At 43.1% G+C, this 18,966-nt stretch overlaps 1 protein-coding gene across 1 annotated transcript; it reads left to right on the forward strand.

Annotated features, from left to right (window-relative positions):
• Positions 1-2,524: 2,524 nt before the first annotated feature.
• LOC106570069 (phostensin-like) lies at positions 2,525-15,981 on the forward strand. The gene is made up of 3 exons (XM_014142022.2): positions 2,525-5,160; positions 12,513-12,729; positions 13,015-15,981. Exons 1-3 carry the CDS (start codon positions 2,698-2,700, stop codon positions 13,032-13,034), a joined length of 2,700 nt encoding a protein of 899 aa, XP_013997497.2. The 5' UTR covers positions 2,525-2,697; the 3' UTR covers positions 13,035-15,981.
• The last annotated feature ends 2,985 nt before the right edge of the window (positions 15,982-18,966 follow it).

Consider the following 18,966-nt stretch of genomic DNA (forward strand, 5'->3'; position numbering starts at 1 on the left):
GAATGTAGGAGAATATAACATATTAGGTCTGGTAAAATATAATACAAAGAAAAAACATGATTGTTTTTTGTGCCATCATCTTTGAAATGCAAGAGAAAGGCCATAATGTATTATTCCAGCCCAGGCTCAATTTAGACTTTGCACACGAGACGGCAGCAGTGTATGTTACACGTTTTAGACTGATCCAATGAACCATTGCATATCGGTTCAAATGTTGTATCAAGACTGCTCAAATGTGCATGTTATTATTTCACTGTAATAGCTACTGTAAATTGGACAGTGCAGTTAGATTAACAATAATTTAAACTCTAGCATTTTAACCCCATTCCTGAAAGCTAAGACTCTCTGGAACATGGACATGCCTTCTGTTTTCCTTTATGATCAATTTGGCCCACATAATAATATAGTTGAATAGCCCTGTCATGGCCCTTCTAAGGACAGCCGTTCCATTCCCTGTTTAATTAAATGATTCAATTTGTGCAAAATTATGGAATTCACATACAATTTCTGTTGGCACTGAATATCTCTCCATAATAACTATGCGTCGATGGTATGTTAACTTTTTATGATTAGGGAAAGTAACCATGAGGGGAGGATGAAGCCTGTGTAAAATGTAAACCAGTAAATAGGCTATGTGGTTGAGTTACATAGCCTCTATACATGATGTCATAGAAATATACAAAGTAGACCTGTTAGTAAGCTATATTTCAATACAAATATCTATTCGGATTTGAAAGCAAAGTGAGTCACAAGGAATATGCTATACAAATTAAATCACAACATATGGTTATTATATTTTTTATGAACATCTTGCTGTGTCCTTTTTGACAGACCTGTTTCCAGAGCATCAAACGAGAGGAAGATTAGGAATCTTGCCAAAAGCAAAAGCTCTTCTCTGTTATGGCTGTCTCCTCTTTACCGGAATGGAAACAACTCCTGCTGGAGCGAAAGAGGAGGGAGGAGGAGGAGCGAGAGAAGAGGGAAAAAGAGGAGGAGGCCAAACTCGCCAGCATGCCTGTTTGGAAGCGAGGGATCATCCAGAGGAGAAGAATGAAACAGGAGAGTTTCGGGGACAAGGAAAGAGAGGGCCCCCTCCAAGTCAAGGAGGGCAGGTCCCCTTCTGATGCTGTGAGTGACCCAGACAGCGCTACACTGGTGCAGCTGGGAAGTGAATCACCACTCAGACCAGATGTCACAGGGCCTTGGCTGGATGAAGAGTCTAAACCGCAGAGTCGGGTGTTAAGGGAGACCATCACCCCTGTCCAACAAAATCCATTCATTCGCACGCATGGCGGATTGAGAAGGGGAAGAGAAGAAGAGAGGGCTGGGGAGATGGGCCACGAGAAAGGGAATGAGCAGGAAATAGAAGTAGGGAGAGAGAGGGAAAAAGAGAAGGAAAGAGGCCATGTCAAAGGTCATGATGGGGAGTCTGGGAGGGGAAGAGATACAGAATTAAAACTACAGCGATACAGGGAACGAAGTGGGGGCAAAGAAAGGGACAGAAGTGCCGGAAGAGAGACGAGCCGGGATACTGTGAGAGACAGGGAAAGGGAATGCCTGAGAGGGAGAAAGGAGGAGGAGAGGGAGGAGGGAGACTCAGATCCTCCAAGCCCCAAGTACCCCCATCCACTCGTCCCAGGCCTTCGTACCATCAGAGCAGACAACATCATCATTATTGAACAGGACAGAAAGGGAAGTGATGAAAGGAGGGGCAGAAGGAGAGAGTGGGAGAGGGAGGTGATGGAAGAGGAGCAGGAAAATAAAGATGTAAAGATGGACCTCAAGGAGTTTATATCTGGTGGAGGGAGTGTCACGGAGATCCGAGCATCAGAGGTATTGATCATTAAACCCTTAGCTGGCACTGAGGACTGCAGGAGTGGAGGCCTAAAAGCGACAGGCAGGGAAGGAGATGGCAAAGAGAAGGGAGAGAGAGAAGCAAAGTGCAATAAAGATGGAAGAAAGGACTGTGAGAGGGGGCTGGAGAGAGATGTGGCATGGTTGATGATGAAAGATAAAGAGAGGGAGAACTTGAGGGAGAAAGACCGACCACGAACACAAGCAGCTTCAGAACAAGAGGATAGGAGATGTGGTGACACAGATGAAAGAATCCACAATGAGAGAAGAGTTAGGGTGAGTGAGCTGCTGAGTAAATTTGGGGAACATACAAAGAAATTCAGGGAACATCCAAAGCCCCCGTCCCGGTCTAAAAGCTCAGATTGTTTCAGCCGGCCTGGTAGGGACAGAGAACATTTTGGTCTGGACGAGGACGATGATGGAGACAGGAGAGGGGAGGAGAAACGTGCAGGATTCAGGGGTGTGAACAAGCGGTCATTCAGCTTCTCTGACCAGGTGATAAGCACAAAGGAGAATGGCATGCAGGATGAGGGGAACCATGATAGGAAGGTGGTGGAGAGGACATGTTCAGACAGGAGGGTGGCACCTAGGGGAGATGTAGTGGGGGGGGAATGGTCAGAGAGGGGAGGCAAGCAGGGGGGCTGGACCCGGCTTTCAGATAAAGAGCGGGTGGGGAAGCATAGAGAGGGATTCATAAAAACAGACAGGGAGGAAGAGGGGCAGCCTGAGAGACAGCCTGCTTTGGAAAGTAACACAGAGAAAGAGACTGACCATGGGGTCGAGATTGTATCAGGAGTGGAATTAGAATATAGTAACAAGGGGACAGAGGAACTAACACAGAATATGTATGAGGAGGCAGGGTTTACAAGGGCCGCAGTTAAAAACACAGAGGCATCATTTGCGCGAAGAGTGCCTATCAAACACGATGGGCGAGAGAGAGCAGTGGAAAGAGAGGTAAAGCAAATGACAGAAGAAAGAGAGAGAGGGATGGAGAGGGCGAGGAGCACAGAGAGAGAGGTGGTGGTTGGAAGACAGGCAGAACCTCTAGTGAGGGACAGAAGGGGGTCAGACTTTAGAAGAGGATCAGACGCAAGGGATGTCAAGAGGATGTCAGAAGTAAGGGACTGCATAATGTCAGTTGAAACAACTCAGCAAAACTGTGTGATCACCCTCTCTGTAGACAGAGCCAGTCCTCCTCAGTCTGTCGAAAGCCATTACAGACATGTCTCAGCATTTACAGAGTGTTCACCGACCTTGCTCAGCGCTGTGGCGCATAGAGGAACAGATTGGCATAGTAGTCAAGGAGTGCCGGGGCACCATTCAACCCAGTCAGCACTATCACAGCACACAGGGGATCTTATCAATAAGATAGGGAGAGTCGGAGAGACAGCCAATGAACTTGACAATTACAAAAGGACCCAAACATTAACTCAGGATAGCAAATGTGTGATGAGGGAGGACACAAAGAATGTGAGAGGGAGCAAAGCTTACAGGGTGCCAAGTGAGGTAAGCAAGGAGAGCGCACACTCACCTGGCACACACGTGCACAGTCATGTCTACCCCGAAATGTCCGTTCAGGAAGTGACCCCTAAGTCTCCCAAGTCTCCAAAGCACGTTTCCTCAGTTGGAATCCCTCCAACACCACTTGAGATGCACATACCCAGGACAGTGTTCTACGGTGTGGGGGAGGCATTAGAGAACAAAAGGCCAAGCCTCCAAAGCGAAGACGACCAGAGCTGCGAAGGAGAGGGAGGGAAAGGTGTGGAGAGGAGGGATAGTTGGAGGATCGGCAAGCCTTTGTCTCGTATCGAATCCCTGCGAGAGAAAATCCGGCAGAGGGAGAAGGAGAGGCTGAGGAACATGGACGGAGCGGAAGCAACGGGGGATGATGGAGATGCGACTGAGGGAATGAAAAAGGCTGGGGCTAGAAGGGTAAGAAGAGCTTCAAGTTCAGATAGGTGTGATGAAGGAGAGAGGGGGAACGAAATGGGGCGAGAGAGACAGAGACAGGAAGGCTCTGCATCGCAGACAACATCCACTCAGTTTTACGTCACACAGGAAGTGAGCGTGTTGAAAGCCGACCCTGAGCTTCCTGTTCCTCTCTCATTCTCGCAATCTGTCAAAGGAGAGGAAGAAACCGATCACACGATCGAGAGAGAGGAAGATCCAATAAAACATGTAGTAGATGAGTTACGGTGTGACAAGGGTCGGCAGAGAAAACAGGACAGCAGAGGCAGAGGAGGAGAAGTAGGAGAGGATAAACTCTCGGAGGAAGAGGACAGGTTGCATTATCTGTCTCCTTCACGCTCTCCTTCACCCTCAGACTCTTTCTCCCCCTCTCTTGCTGAGATGAGCCGGATCTATAGCTTGAAAACAGTGGGGCCCAGGACGGCGGTGTGCATGAGTGAGAGGACCGTGGATAGGCCCATCCCTTCACACACACCCAAGGTACAGTCCCAGATATCAGCAGAACAACAGGAGCCAAGCAGTCTGGAGAGATCAGTTGGGAGGCTGGCACAGGGTGGTGGTGGGGCATCTGGGAATAAGGCCTCTTGTGAAGAGAATTCCGGACTTCAGATTATACAGCGTCAGGTGGAACAGCTTCAGTTGCGAGAACAACAGGAAGTACAGAGACAATCACACGACGACAACGCAGCACAGTCGACTTTTAGTAAAAACACGAATTTGAAAGCTAAAGAGTCTGAAGCTCAGCAAAGCACAAGGATATCACACAACCAGCCTAATAAGGAACCTCAACAGATGCATCCGAGGCAAAAGGACCAGCAAACACCCCTAAATCCCAGAAAATCTCGGTCTAATCCGCAACTGCACTCTGAAAGGCCTCCTCAACCCAATCAGCCCCGATCCATTACCATCAACTCCAGATCTCTCCTGACCCCCTCTACTGAGAACTCATTACACCCAGACCAGGGAGTCCCACCCACCACATCATCCTCCCCATGCTCACCCTCCCCACCCCAGTCCCCCTCCGTCTCTCCCTCCCCTTCCCCTTCTCCGACCCATTTCACCATCAGAACAGTCTCTGGAGGCCAGCAGGTCAAGAGGGGCACCACCATCACCATCACCCCCAGGAAGCCTGTTGGAGGGGCAGCCGTGGAATCGGTTTCAGTATCCTCAGGACCCCCGGTCAAGACGTCTACCAAGGCCCAGATGCCTGTCCTAACCGAGGTAGTAGAGAGAGGCAAGAAGAGATACCCCACTACGGAGGAGATCGAAGTGATCGGCGGATATCAGAACCTGGAAAAGTCTTGCCTGGTCAAGACTCCCAAAGGGACTCCCAAAGGGGTGAGTGTAGTGGGGTGATATGCCTGCAAATTGTATTGATGATGGTATCAAATCAAATTTATTTATAAATTACATCTTACTTCAGCTGATGTCACAAAGTGCTGTACAGAAACCCAGCCTAAAACCCCAAACAGCAAGCAATGCAGGTGTAGAAGCACAGAGGCTAAGAAAAACTCCCTAGAAAGGCCTCTTGTAGTGATGATCATGGATCCCCTCCCCTAAGGTTGGGTTTAATAAAGACCAACAAACAAAACAATATATTTTTTTTTGCTGCAGAAAATGGCTTCAATAGACTGTCAATATGTTATGGGACAAGATTGATGATAGTGTTTGGAGTGCCAACTCGTACTGTGACTATCAGAAAACCTCTTCCCTGCCTGCCTCCATTTGAACCTCCAGTCCCCAGAATGCCCCCCCCCCCCCATCATTTAGAATCCCCTTTCGCTAGCATTAGAACATCCCGTTTGATTGCACTGAGTTAGAACACATCAACTGAGCTAAGCCTGTTAAAGCCTTATCAAGCACGACATCATGATTCTCAGGTGTAAAGTAGCCTACTGGTAGCGGTGGCTGTGGTCTCGTTTAGTAATAAACTAATTATAAACCCTGTATAAATCATTTGTTAGGGTAACTGTAATGTATAGTGTTACCAGTTCATTTCAAATGAGCCTTCATGTAACACTTGAGGGCAGAAAAAGTAGAGAGGAAACCACAATAACAGAGCCACCTCTCCTCCTCCCTATCTCTTTCTGTCTGTCTAACTGGAGGTTTTGCAGAGAGGAGCTATGTGGGTTGTGAATTAATCGTCACTTCTTTCTGTTTCATCTAGAAAGACAAGTTATCCTACAATAGATGAATTGCCCCCCCTCCCCTCTCCCCATTGCATCATCCTTTTGTGCAATGAAATGAAAACAGTTGGAGCAATAGCCTGTTAGAGAGAGGTTGCTTCCAAAATGGCTCCCTATCCCCTACGATGGCACCCTATCCCCCATGGGCCCTGGCCAAAAGTAGTGCACTACATAGGGAATAGGGCACCATTTCAGACACAGGCAGTCTTTTGGAGTACTTTAATTAGGACACCTCCATAACAAAGTGGCTCATCAGAGCAGAACTAAAGACCAGGCTGGCAGTCTCCCCACACGAATGGAGCTCTAGAATGGGAAGAAAGGGAAAGGTAAAGAGGGATACCTAGTCAGTTGTACAGCTGAATGTCTTCAACTGAAATGTGTCTTCCGCATTTAACCCAACCCCTCTGAATCAGAGAGGTGCAGGAGTCTGGTGTAATCTGTTTATATAGCGAGGTAGACAAGAATATGCATATTTAGAGCAATTACGGTATACAGTATACACTGAGTATACAAAACATTAAGGACACCTGCTCTTTCCATGACATAGACTGACCAGTTGAATCCAGGTGAAAGCTATGATTCCTTATTGAAGTCACTTGATAAATCCACTTCAATCAGTATAAATGAAAGGTAAGAGACAGGGTAAAGAACCATTTTTAAGCCTTGAGACAATTGAGACATGCCATTTAGAGTGGGAATGGGAAATACAAAATAGTTAAGTGTCTTTGAACAGGTTATGGTAGTAGGTACCAGGCGCACCGTTTTTTTGTCAAGAACTGCAATGCTGCTGGGTTTTTCACGCTCAACAGTTTCCCGTGTGTATCAAGAATGGTCCATCACCCAACGAAGTCCAGCCAACTTGACAGAACTGTGGGAAGCGTTGGATTCAACTTGGGCCAGCATCCCTGTGGAACGCTTTCGGCACCTTGTGGAGTCCATGCCACGTCAAATTGAGGCTGTTCTGAGGGCAAAAGGGGTGGTTCCTAATGTTTGGTATACTCCGTGTATATCTATTGTTAAATACTTAAACCTTTAAAACTTTACTCAGACAGCATGACTTTTAATATAAAACACTTTTCTATTGTATAGGCATTTAGCCTATCTGCCTCTTTTTTCATCTTGTTTTCTGTACATAATGCAAGATGCTACACAGATCCTTGGCCTGAGTCACACCATTGCATTGCAGGTTACTTCCTCTGACAGATCCTGTCTTTCAATGAGTCTGCCCTTGTTGCCTTTCCGACAAGTCTTCCTTTGTATTTTCCTGTTTCTGCTGAGTTTGTTTTGCTGCATTGGAATTTTGGCAAACACTTTTGACAACGTTGACCACTTGGCATATGACAGCAGCATTTGCCAATGTCATCCTGCCAAGTCTTGTTGGAAATCTAGGCTAAGGAATTATTGATTGACTTGTTAATTTAGCCATGGCACTAAAGTTGAGGAAGCTCTCACCATGTTTATTGTATAGTTTTCGCAACATCGACTATTGATACTGTCCTACTGTAACCACATTTCCAATTTAAAATTGTCATCAGGCCCAAATTTGGTGCGTTTGAGGAGGAACAGTCTCTCATTTGTCACTGAAACAGGAGGGTGGGGTTAAAGAGAAGTGGAGTGAGGGGAAACTCAACAACTTTGTGACTCCCTAGCTGAGACACTGCATGTCCGAGTCCCAAATGGCATCCTATTCCTTACATAGTGCACTACTTTTCACCAGCGCCCTATGGGCCCTGGTCAAAAGTAGTGCACTATACAGAAAAAAGGGTGAAATTTTGGACCCATCACTGGATATTTCCTCTTTCAGGCCTGCTCACTTCCTCTGAACGATAGAGACAGAGAAATAGCAAATATAGGGGGGTTAAATGTCTATTTCACCAGCCACATTGGCGGGTGGTCAGGGCTACATAGTGCGAGCATTTCACTCGCATTTGTGAATAAAAATAGTAAAGTATGATCACATTTATAGTAAAATAAGTACACTGAAAAAAATTAATAAACGCAACATGTAAAGTGTTGGTCCCATGTTTCATGAGCTGAAATAAAAGATCCCAGACATATTCCATATGCACAAAAAGCTTATTCCTCAAAAATCCCTGTTAGTGAACAATTCTCCTTTGCCAAGATAATCCATCAACCTGACGGGGGTGGAATATCAAGAAGCTGATTAAACAGCATGATCATTACACAGGTGCAGCTTGTGCTGGGGACAATAAAAAGGCAGTAAAAAATGTACAGTTTTGTCACACAACACAATGCCACAGATGTCTCAAGTTTTGAGGGAGTGTGCAATTGGCCTACTGACTACAGGAATGTCCACCAGAGCTGTTGCCAGAAAATGTAATGTTAATTTCTCTACCGTAAGCCTCCTCCAACGTCATTTTAGAGAATTTGGCAGTACGTCCAACTTCAGACCATGTGTATGGCGTTGTGTTGGCGAGGGGTTTGCTAATGTCAACGTTGTGAACAGAGTGCCCCATGGTGGCTGTGGGGTTATGGTATGGGCAGGCATAAACTATAGACAACGAACACAATTGCAATTTATCGAATGCAATTCGAATTGCAGTCCATACCCAGGGTAAGTTGTGCGAAGAGACCACTTTTTTTAGACAAGCCATGTTTTCAAAACTATTATGTTTACATGAATTCTGATTATTTCCAGGGATACGCAACATCCTGAATTATATGTAGATACAAGTCGGAAGTTTACATACACCTTAGCTAAATACATTTAAACACAGTTTTTCACAATTTCTGACATTTAATCCTAGTATAAATTCCCTGTCTTAGGTCAGTTAGAATCACCACTTTATTTTAAGAATGTGAAATGTCAGAATAATAGTAGAGAAAATGTTTTATTTCAGCTTTTATTTCTTTCATCACATTCCCAGTGGGTCAGAAGTTTACACACACCCAATTAGTATTTGGTAGCATTGCCTTTAAATTGTTTAACTTGGGTCAAACGTTTCAGGTAGCCTTCCATAAGCTTCCCACAATAAGTTGGGTGAATTTTGGCCCATCCCTCCTGACAGAGCTGGTGTAACTGAGTCAGGTTTCTAGGCCTCTTTGCTCGCACACACTTTTTCAGTTCTGCCCACACATTTTCTATAGGATTGAGGTCAGGGCTTGACTTGTTGTCCTTAAGCCATTTTGCCACAACTTTGGAAGTATGCTTGGGGTCATTGTCCATTTGGAAGACCCATTTGCGACCAAGCTTTAACTTCCTGACTGATGTCCTGAGATGTTGCTTCAATATATCCACATCATTTTCCTTCCTCATGAAGCCATCTATTTTGTGAAGTGCACCAGTCCCTCCTGCAGAAAAGCACCCCCACAATATGATGCTACCACCCCCGTGCTTCACGGTTGGGATGGTATTCTTCGGCTTGCAAGCCTCCCCCTTTTTCCTCCAAATATAACGATGGCCATTATGGCCAAACAGTTATATTTTAGTTTCATCAGACCAGAGGACATTTCTCCAAAAAGTCCGATCTTTGTCCCCGTGTGCAGTTGCAAACCGTAGTCTGGCTTTTTTATGGTAGTTTTGGAGCTGTGGCTTCTTCCTTGCTGAGCGGCCTTTCAGGTTATGTCGACATAGGACTCGTTTTACTGTGGATATTGATACTTTTGTACCTGTTTTCTCCGGCATCTTCACAAGGTTCTTTGCTGTTGTTCTGGGATTGATTTGCACTTTTTGCACCAAAGTACGTTCATCTCTAGGAGACAGAACGTGTCTCCTTCCTCAGTGGTATGACGGCTGCCTGGTCCTATGGTGTTAATACTTGCGTACTATTGTTTGTACAGATGAATGTGGTACCTTCAGGCGTTTGGAAATTGCTCCCAAGGATGAACCAGACTTGTAGAGGTCTACAATTATTTTTCTGAGGACTTGGCTTATTTCTTTTGATTTTCCCATGATGTCAAGCAAAGAGGCACTGAGTTTGAAGGTACGCCTTGAAATACATCCACAGGTACACTTTCAATTGACTCAAATGATGTCAATTAGCCTATCAGAAGCTTCTAAAGCCATGACATAATTTTCTGGAATTTTCCAAGCTGTTCAAAGGCACAGTCAACTTAGTGTATGTAAACTTCTGACCCACTGGAATTGTGATACAGTTAATTATAAACAATTGTTGGAAAAATGACTGTGTCATGCACAAAGTAGATGTTCTAACCGACTTGCCAAAACTATAGTTTGTTAACAAGAAATATGTGGTTGAGTGGTTGAAAAACTATTTTTAATGACTCCAACCTAAGTGTATGTAAACTTCTGACTTCAACTGTATATATTTTTTAAAGAATATTACATTTCCCTTGATGTAGTGATGTTGAAAGTAAAAAATTGCTCGACATACCCCACTCTGCCCAAAATACATTTTGAGTTTGAAAGAATAAATGATGCAGTGTTGTTTATTAAACAACTATGCTGTAGGATATGGATTGTGATAAAGTATCATTCTGTTTTATGCACACAATAGGTCAATAAGGGATTGTTTTGCATGATTTCGCAGGACTATAACCGAGAATAGGAAAATGATGTGCCTCATCATGACTACACTTCATGATAATCAGTGCTGTAACTGAATGGACAGATACTCTGACCGATCTTTCAAATACATCCAAACCTAATTGGTTTGGATGTATTTGTACCAAACCCCCATGTACCAAACCCCCATATACTACCCCCCACTGCGACCTGTACGCTCTCGTTGGCTGGCCCTCGCTTCATACTCGCCGCCAAACCCACTGGCTCCAGGTCATCTACAAGTCTCTGGTAGGTAAAGCCCTGCCTTATCTCAGCTCACTGGTCACCATAGCAGCACCCACCCGTAGCACGCAATCCAGCAGGTATATCTCACTGGTCACCCCCAAAGCCAATTCTTCCTTTGGCTGCCTTTCCTTCCAGTTCTCTGCTGCCAATGACTGGAACGAACTGCAAAAATCTCTGAAGCTGGAGACTCATATATCCCTCACTAGCTTTAAGCACCGGCTGTCAGAGCAGCTCACAGATCACTGTACCTGTACATAGCCCATCTGTAAATAGCACACCCAACTACCTCATCCCCATACTGTATTTATTTATTTATCTTGCTCCTTTGCACCCCAGTATCTCTACTTGCACATTCATCTTCTGCACATCTACCATTCCAGTGTTTAATTGCTATTTTGTAATTATTTCGCCACCATGGCCTATTTATTTCCTTACCTCCCTTATCCTACCTCATTTGTATATACAATGTATATAGACTTTTTCTACTGTATTATTGACTGTATGTTTGTTTATTCCATGTGTAACTCTGTGTTGTTGTATGTGTCGAACTGCTTTTCTTTATCTTGGCCAGGTCGCAGTTGTAAATGAGAACTTGTTCTCAACTAGCCTACCTGGTTATATAAAGGTGAAATATATATATTTTTTTATTCACCTGAATCAATCTTACCCACTCAGTCCACACTGAGTAATGAGAAGAAGAAAAAAATTGTTTCCTTTGTGTCAGTTCGGGACCAAATCCTGTAATATACTCATAGCAGTTAAGCACAGCTCTCCTTTACTATAGTCGTCCTGCTGTAACCCTTTCGTAGCCTATTGGTGCTTCCTGGCCACCTGTTGCTCACATTGCTGAGACTGTTTGACGTCAGCTCCACCGAGCACCGGCATCATCTTACAGAGGGGGGTGACTTACGCTCTCCTCGTCATCCTTGTTCAGATCTTCTGTCTCCCCCCTCCTCAATCCCAAGGCTCTTTTGTCATACAGTATCTCTTTCTCTCAAACTAGACCAAGGTACCATTCTCATAGACAGTGGCTGCCCCACATCCTGTGTAAGACATTTTTATGAGTATTTGTAAAGGTTCCGATGTGACTGTGGTGATTAGTGATTGACACAGTGTGCTTCCTTTCTTCCTCTCTCTCTGGTTCTCTGTCTCTCCTTCATGTTCTCCCCTGCTGTGTTAGCCTGGGTTAATCAGTTCAGTCAGGGATTAACCTTCTGGGCCTGAGCTTGATTCGTCCAACGTCTCTCACACCAGGTTATTATCAGGAGTGTATGGTCAGACAGTTTGTGGTGAATATAAATGCACTACAGTATAGATGTACTACACCAACCTGTAATATAATGTACTATAACAACCTATAATATAATGTACGAGACTGGGGCCAGGTTTTTCTACTGTTTGGTGCAGGCAGAAATGTTGTTAACACCAAAATAATCTCTCATATCCGTGCTAAGTAAACAAATTGTAGGTTACATACATTTTTGTCAGGAAGGGTCTGACTCAGTACAACTTAATCATGCCGTTTTAATGGGTGCCTTCCACATCACCCTTTATACCAAATAAGGGCAACACTGGGAAAGTACAGGTTATTTTTTGTTATTAATTGTTCTTGAAGCATGTCCATCCTGATTAAGTAACACTGCAATGTGGTCAGGCTGTCTGTAAGGGTGTGTCTCCATTTGGTGCACTGTACTAAGCCTCTCTCCTGTGTCTGTCTTGTCCGCCCCCTCCAGGTGAAGGTGTGTTTCGACGAGACCCAGCTGGAGCAGGTTTTTGAATACCCATCAGAGGCCTCTATGATAGCCTTTACCCCCTACCCCATACCAGGTCAGGAGAAAGGGAAGGAGGATGAGGTGCAGGAGGAAGAGGAGGAGGAGGAGAGAGGAGTGTTTGTGTCCGGGAGCAGCAGGAATGTGGGAGCAGCGGCTGGCCTGAGAGTGCTGAGAATAGGTCAGTATATGTCACTCCCTTCCATTTAGCTGAATGCCTGCATACACAGGGTGTATTCATTAGTGCAAACCGTAGCAAAACATTCTGCAATGGAAAACGTTTTGCAACAAAACCAAGCGTTTCTTATTGGACAAGTTCAGGTTAGTCCCTCTCCGTTTTCATCCATTTGCATCCGTTTGGTTCCTAGTGAATACACCCCTCAGTTAGTCATGAAATGTCGTTGTCCATTCCATACCTGTGTCTGAATTGTGTCTCATGATTCCTCTTCATCGCTCAATTTTACAGATGAGTCTTGTCACCGGTAGACGTCAGCTCGCCAAATACCCCAAGTGATGTTTCATATTTGATTTTTGTTTCCCTGTATTTTGTTTATTTAAAATTATAGAATTAATGTTGGTAATCTTTTTTGATGTTCAATGTTTTATTTTACTTAGGGTCAGGGACTATTGGTTTTGAATTTTTTTAAAATATGGTTTTATGCAGTTTATGAGTTGAATGGTGGCGCATGTAGCGGAACCTGACTGGACTTTTTATTTTACTTCTCTATTTCAAAGTAGAAGTGCAAAGGAAATATGAAAACACAGTACATATTGTAGCCTATAAGTTTGAATATATAAAAGTGTTGTATTTTTACCATCAGGTGTGTACTGTTGGGTGATGATCACATGTCAATGCAAGTTAGTGGATTACAAAAGTATTGTAAAAGCATCTGGTCAGTTTAGTTTTAGTTAGCTTAGTTCAACAACACAATGGCCCTACTGTAAATAAACGTTGCATCAGCACTGTAACGATTCAGGCTGCATTCCCTCTAGTGCACTACTTTTGACCGGAGCCCATAAAGTAGTGCACTATAAAGGGATTAGGATGTCATTTTGGACGTATTCTCAGGTCCCTGTGCCTGCTGGATTTGCTCATACAGATGATATAAAGATCAGGTCATCCACAAGTCCAAGATACATTTTAAGTCTTGTGAACATCCCTTATATGTACAGTGTCTTCAGAAAGTATTCATACACCTTGACTTATTCCACATTTTGTTGTGCTAAAGCCTGAATTCAAAATTGATTAAATATATTTTATTTCTCACCCATTTACACACAATAGCCCATAATGACAAAGTGAAAACATGGTTTATTTTTTTTACATCTAATTTACACAGGTATTCACACCCCTGAGTCAATACATCCAGCTCTGAAAAGTTGGTTGTTAATCATTGCTAGAAAGCCATTTTCAAGTCCTGCCATAGATTTTCAACCCTATTTAAGTCAAAACTGTAGCTAGGCCACTCAGGAACATTCAATGTCGTCTTGGTAAGCAACTCAAGTGTATATTTGGCCTTGTGTTTTAGGTTATTGATTCAGAGGGACTGGGTTAAATGCAGAAGACGCATTTCGGTTGAACGCATTCAGTTGTGCAACTGACTAGATATATCCCTTCCCTTATTGTCCTGCTGAAAGGTGAATTTGTCTCCCAGTGTCTGTTTGAAAGCAGACTGAACCAGGTTTTCTTCCAGGATGTTGGTTGCGCTTAGGCCTATTAATTTTATTCAAAAAAAACTCCTTAGTCCTTGCCAATGACAACCATATCCATAACATGATGCAGCCACCACCATGCTTGAAAATATGAAGAGTGGTACTCAGTGATGTGTTGTGCCTAATTGCAAACACGATGCATGTTTTGTGAAATCTTTATTCTGTATAGGCTTCCTTCTTTTAACCTTTATTTAACTAGGCAACTTTTCACTCTGTCATTTAGGTTAGTATTGTGGAGTAACTACAATGTTGTTGATCCATTCTCAGTTTTCTCCTATCACAGCCATTCAACTCTGTAACTGTTTTAAAGTCAGCATTGGTCTCATGGTGAAATCCCTGAGCAGTTTCCTTTCTCTCAGGAAGGAAGGACGCCTGAATTAGGAAGGACACCTGTATCTTTGTAGTAACTGGGGGTGTATTGATACACTATGCAAAGTGTAAATAATAACTTCATCATGCTCAAAGGGATATTCAATGTCTTATTTGTATTTTTTTTACCCATCTACCAATAGGTGCTCTTTGTGAGACATTGGAAAACCTCCCTGGTCTTTGTGGTTGAATCTGTGTTTGAAATTCACTGCTCGACTGAGGGATCTTTCATATAATTGTATGTTTGCGGTACAGAGATGAGGCAGTCATTCAAAAATCATGTTAAAACACTATTATTGCACACAGAGTGAGTACATGCAACTTATTATGCACATTTGTACTCCTGAACTTATTTAGGTTAGGCATAAAAAAGGGTTTGAATATATGTACTGACTCAAGACATTTCAGCCTTATTATTTTTTATTAAATTGTAAAAATAATTACAAACATAATTCCAATTTTACATTAATGGGGTATTTTGTGTAGGCCAGTGACACAACATCTCAATTTTAAATTCAGGCTGTAACACAACAAAATGTGGAAAAAGTCAAGGGGTGTGAATACTTTCTGAAGGCACAGTAGTTTCTGGCAAAACGTGGCTATCCATAACATCATGACAATTCACTTTTGTTCAATGACTGTTTCTGTTTGAACCACAAAATGGATTTCAGCTAGCCTTAATGCACATTTTTGAAAAACCTGACGATACATTATGGAATGATCACCATTACAATATTTTATTTTTAACCCCTAGTGGAATTAATGTGGTAGGATGAAAAGTAGTCTATGTACTGTATCTATAGTACTTTGACTGTATAGTTTTGAATGGAAAAGGTATGTTTGTATCTCTGGTGTTATTATGTGAGACTACAGCACATGGGTGATATGACACCAAGTTTTTCTTTATGGAGTCTTAAAGGAGGCCTGGGTAAGTCCAAAATGTAATAAATATGCCAACTTGTATTATTTCTCAATTAAGCTTTTAGATACAAAATGTCAAACATATGTCAACAATACTTCCTCCAAAAGGACCATTCTATGGATTAAATGAAGTGAAAATCCCCCAAATCGTGGTATTTCTTTCCCCTCCTAGTTTCGTGACGAATCACCCACATCCCAAATAAGGGCACAAATTTTATCACGGCTCCATTAGATGCTGTAATCTCAATTTTAGGTGCTCTTTTTTTATGTGAAAGAATCTATCTGAAGAATATCATATATATATGGTATATCTGATTTATGCTCCCATGTGTGCAATTTTGATACTTTGTTTTATTCTTTCTCTTTTCTATTGTGGTTGAAGAAGCTGGCTTCAAGAGAGAAAAACATCTAATAAATGATTTGAAATTAAGTGTCATGATGGGTTGTGTAGATGTGACTGTGCATACATTTATGTTTCAATGATATTTAGTGAGTATGAGATATTATTATGCCATGGTGTGACACTTTGTGGACAAACCTGGCTGGACTGCTGCAATAATTTACAGTTACAGAGCAGAGGTTACAGTGTTGCTGTCCAGACCAATTGTGTATATAAAACACTGGATTACTGATGCTGTGTATTGGCCAATGAGAGGCTTTGAAGCCAACAGTCAGCCATATAGAGCTCCACAGTGGAGGTGTCATAATACCCATAAAACCTAGCAGTCAAACAGGGAAATAGTTCCACATTTTTCCTATAGAGAATTTTAGAAACACTTAAAATAAGGGTTGTGTTTCGTGTAGGCTTACCCTGCTGTGACGCTTTGATAACCATGTAAATCTCTCTCGGTCAAGGTGACTTTTATCAATATATTCGGCTCTATATACACTTTCAGATTTAGCATCAAAGTAGACATCATGACTACAAATCCCTGCATGTCACCTCTAGTTGACACCTTTACTAACAGGTATTGTGTCAATTTAAAACTTGCACAAGACAGTTCACAGAATTCTCAATTTTAGGAAATGTAGTCAATTTTTTCATTAATTTAGCTAACATTAGATAGTTAATCCAGGGATTCTCATCCAGATCAAATGTTTTTTTGTCACATGCGCCGAATACAAAAGGTGTAGACCTTACAGTGAAATGCTTACTTACAAGCCCTTAACCGACAATACAGTTAAGAAAAATACCTTAAAAAAAAGAAAGAAAGAAAAGTAACAAATAATTAAGAGCAGCAGTAAAAGAACAATAGCGAGGCTATATACAGGGGGTACCGGTACAGAGTCAATGTGCGGGGCACCGGTTAGTCAAGGTAATATATACATGTAGGTAGAGTTATTAAAGTGACTTCTGCATAGATAATAACAGAGAGTATCAGCAGCATAAAAAGAGGGGAGGGCAATGCAAATAGTCTGGGTAGCCATTTGATTAGATGTTCAGTAGTCTTTTTTTTTCACCTTTATTTAACCAGGTAGGCTAGTTGAGAACAAGTTCTCATTTACAACTGCGACCTGGCCAAGATAAAGCAAAGCAGTTCGACACATACAACAATACAGAGTTACACATGGAATAAACAAACATACAGTCAATAATACAGTAGAAAAAAAGTCTATATACATTGTGTGCAAATGAGGTAAGATCAGGGAGGTAAGGCAATAAATAGACCATGGTGGCAATGTAATTACAATATAATTTGGGAATTTTGGATTGGAGATGCTTAATGTGAGTCTGGAAGGAGAGTTTACAGTCTAACCAGACACCTAGGTATTTGTAGTTGTCCACATATTCTAAGTCAGAACAGTCCAGAGTAGTAATGCTGGACAGGCGGGCAGGTGCAGGCAGCGATCGGTTGAAGAGCATGCATTTAAATTAACTTGCATTTAAGAGCAGTTGGAGGCCACGGAAGGAGAGTTGTATGGCATTGAAACTCATCTGGAGGTTAGTTAACACAGTGTCCAAAGAAGGGCCAGAAGTATACAGAACGGTGTCATCTGCGTAGAGGTGGATCAGAGAATCACCAGCAGCAAGAGAGACATCATTGATATATACGGAGAAAAGAGTCGGCCTGAGAATTGAACCCTGTGGCACCCCCATAGAGACTGCCAGAGGCCCGGACAACAGGCCCTCCGATTTGACACACTGAACTCTATCAGAGAAGTAGTTGGTGAACCAGGCGAGGCAGTCATTTGAGAAACCAAGGCTGTTGAGTCTGCCGATAAGAATGTGGTGATTGACAAAGTCGAAAGCCTTGGCCAGGTCGATGAATACGGCTGCACAGTATTGTTTCTTATCGATGGTGGTTATGATATCGTTTAGGACCTTGAGCGTGGCTGAGGTGCAACCATGACCAGCTCTGAAACCAGATTGCATAGCGAAGAAGGTAAGGTGGGATTCGAAATGGTTGGTAATCTGTTTGTTAACCTTAGAAAGGCAGGGTAGGATAGATATAGGTCTGTAGCAGTTTGGGTATAGAGTATCACCCCCTTTGAAGAGGAGGATGACCACGGCAGCTTTCCAATCTTTGGGAATCTCAAACAATACGAAAGAGAGGTTGAACAGGCTAGTAATAGGTGTTGCAACAATCAATTATCGGCAGATAACTTTAGAAAGAGAGGGTCCAGATTGTCTAGCCCGGCTGATTTGTAGTGGTTCAGATTTGGCAGCTCTTTCAGAACATCAGCTATCTGGATTTGGGTGAAGGAGAAATGGGGGAGGCTTGGGCGAGTTGCTGTGGGGGGTGGAAGGCTGTTGACCGGGGTAGGGGTAGCCAGGTGGAAATCATGGCCAGCCATAGAAAAATGCTTATTGAAATTCTCAATTATAGTGGATTTATCAGTGGTAACAGTGTTCCCTAGCCTCAGTGCAGTGGGCAGCTGGGAGGAGGTGCTCTTGTAACCGATGTGAAATGGCTAGTTAGTTAGCGGTGGTGCGCGCTAATAGCGTTTCAATCGGTGACGTCACTCGCTCTGAGACTTGAAGTAGGGTTGCCCCTTGCATTGCAAGGGCCGTGGCTCTTGTGGCGCGATGGGTAACGATGCTTCGATGGGTGTCAGTTGTTGATGTGTGCAAGGGTCCCTGGTTCAAGCCCGGGTTGGGGCGAAGAGAGGGACGGAACCTACACTGTTACACTCTTATTCTCCATGGACTTTACAGTGTCCCAGAACTTTTGAGTTTGTGCTACAGGATGCAAATTTCTGTTTGAAAAAGCCATCCTTAGCTTTCCTAACTGCCGGTGTATATTGGTTCCTAACTTCCCTGAAAAGTTGCATATCACAAGGGCTATTCAATGCTAATGCAGTACGCTACAGAATGTTTTTGTGCTGGTCAAGGGCAGTCAAGTCTGGAGTGAACCAAGGGCTATATTTGTTCCTGGTTATACATTTTTTGAATGGGGCATGCTTATTTAAGATG

This window comes from Salmo salar, chromosome ssa14, assembly GCF_905237065.1.
Source record: "Salmo salar chromosome ssa14, Ssal_v3.1, whole genome shotgun sequence".
NCBI classification, from domain to species: Eukaryota; Metazoa; Chordata; class Actinopteri; order Salmoniformes; family Salmonidae; genus Salmo; species Salmo salar.

Excerpts from the sequence above, each read along its gene's own strand:
- LOC106570069 (XM_014142022.2), top strand. The coding sequence starts at position 2,698 with ATGTATGAGGAGGCAGGGTTTACAAGGGCCGCAGTTAAAAACACAGAG. Across the intron at positions 5,161-12,512 it reads CCAAAGGGACTCCCAAAGGG|GTGAAGGTGTGTTTCGACGA; the intron begins GTGAGTGTAGTG and ends CGCCCCCTCCAG. Across the intron at positions 12,730-13,014 it reads CCTGAGAGTGCTGAGAATAG|ATGAGTCTTGTCACCGGTAG; the intron begins GTCAGTATATGT and ends TCAATTTTACAG.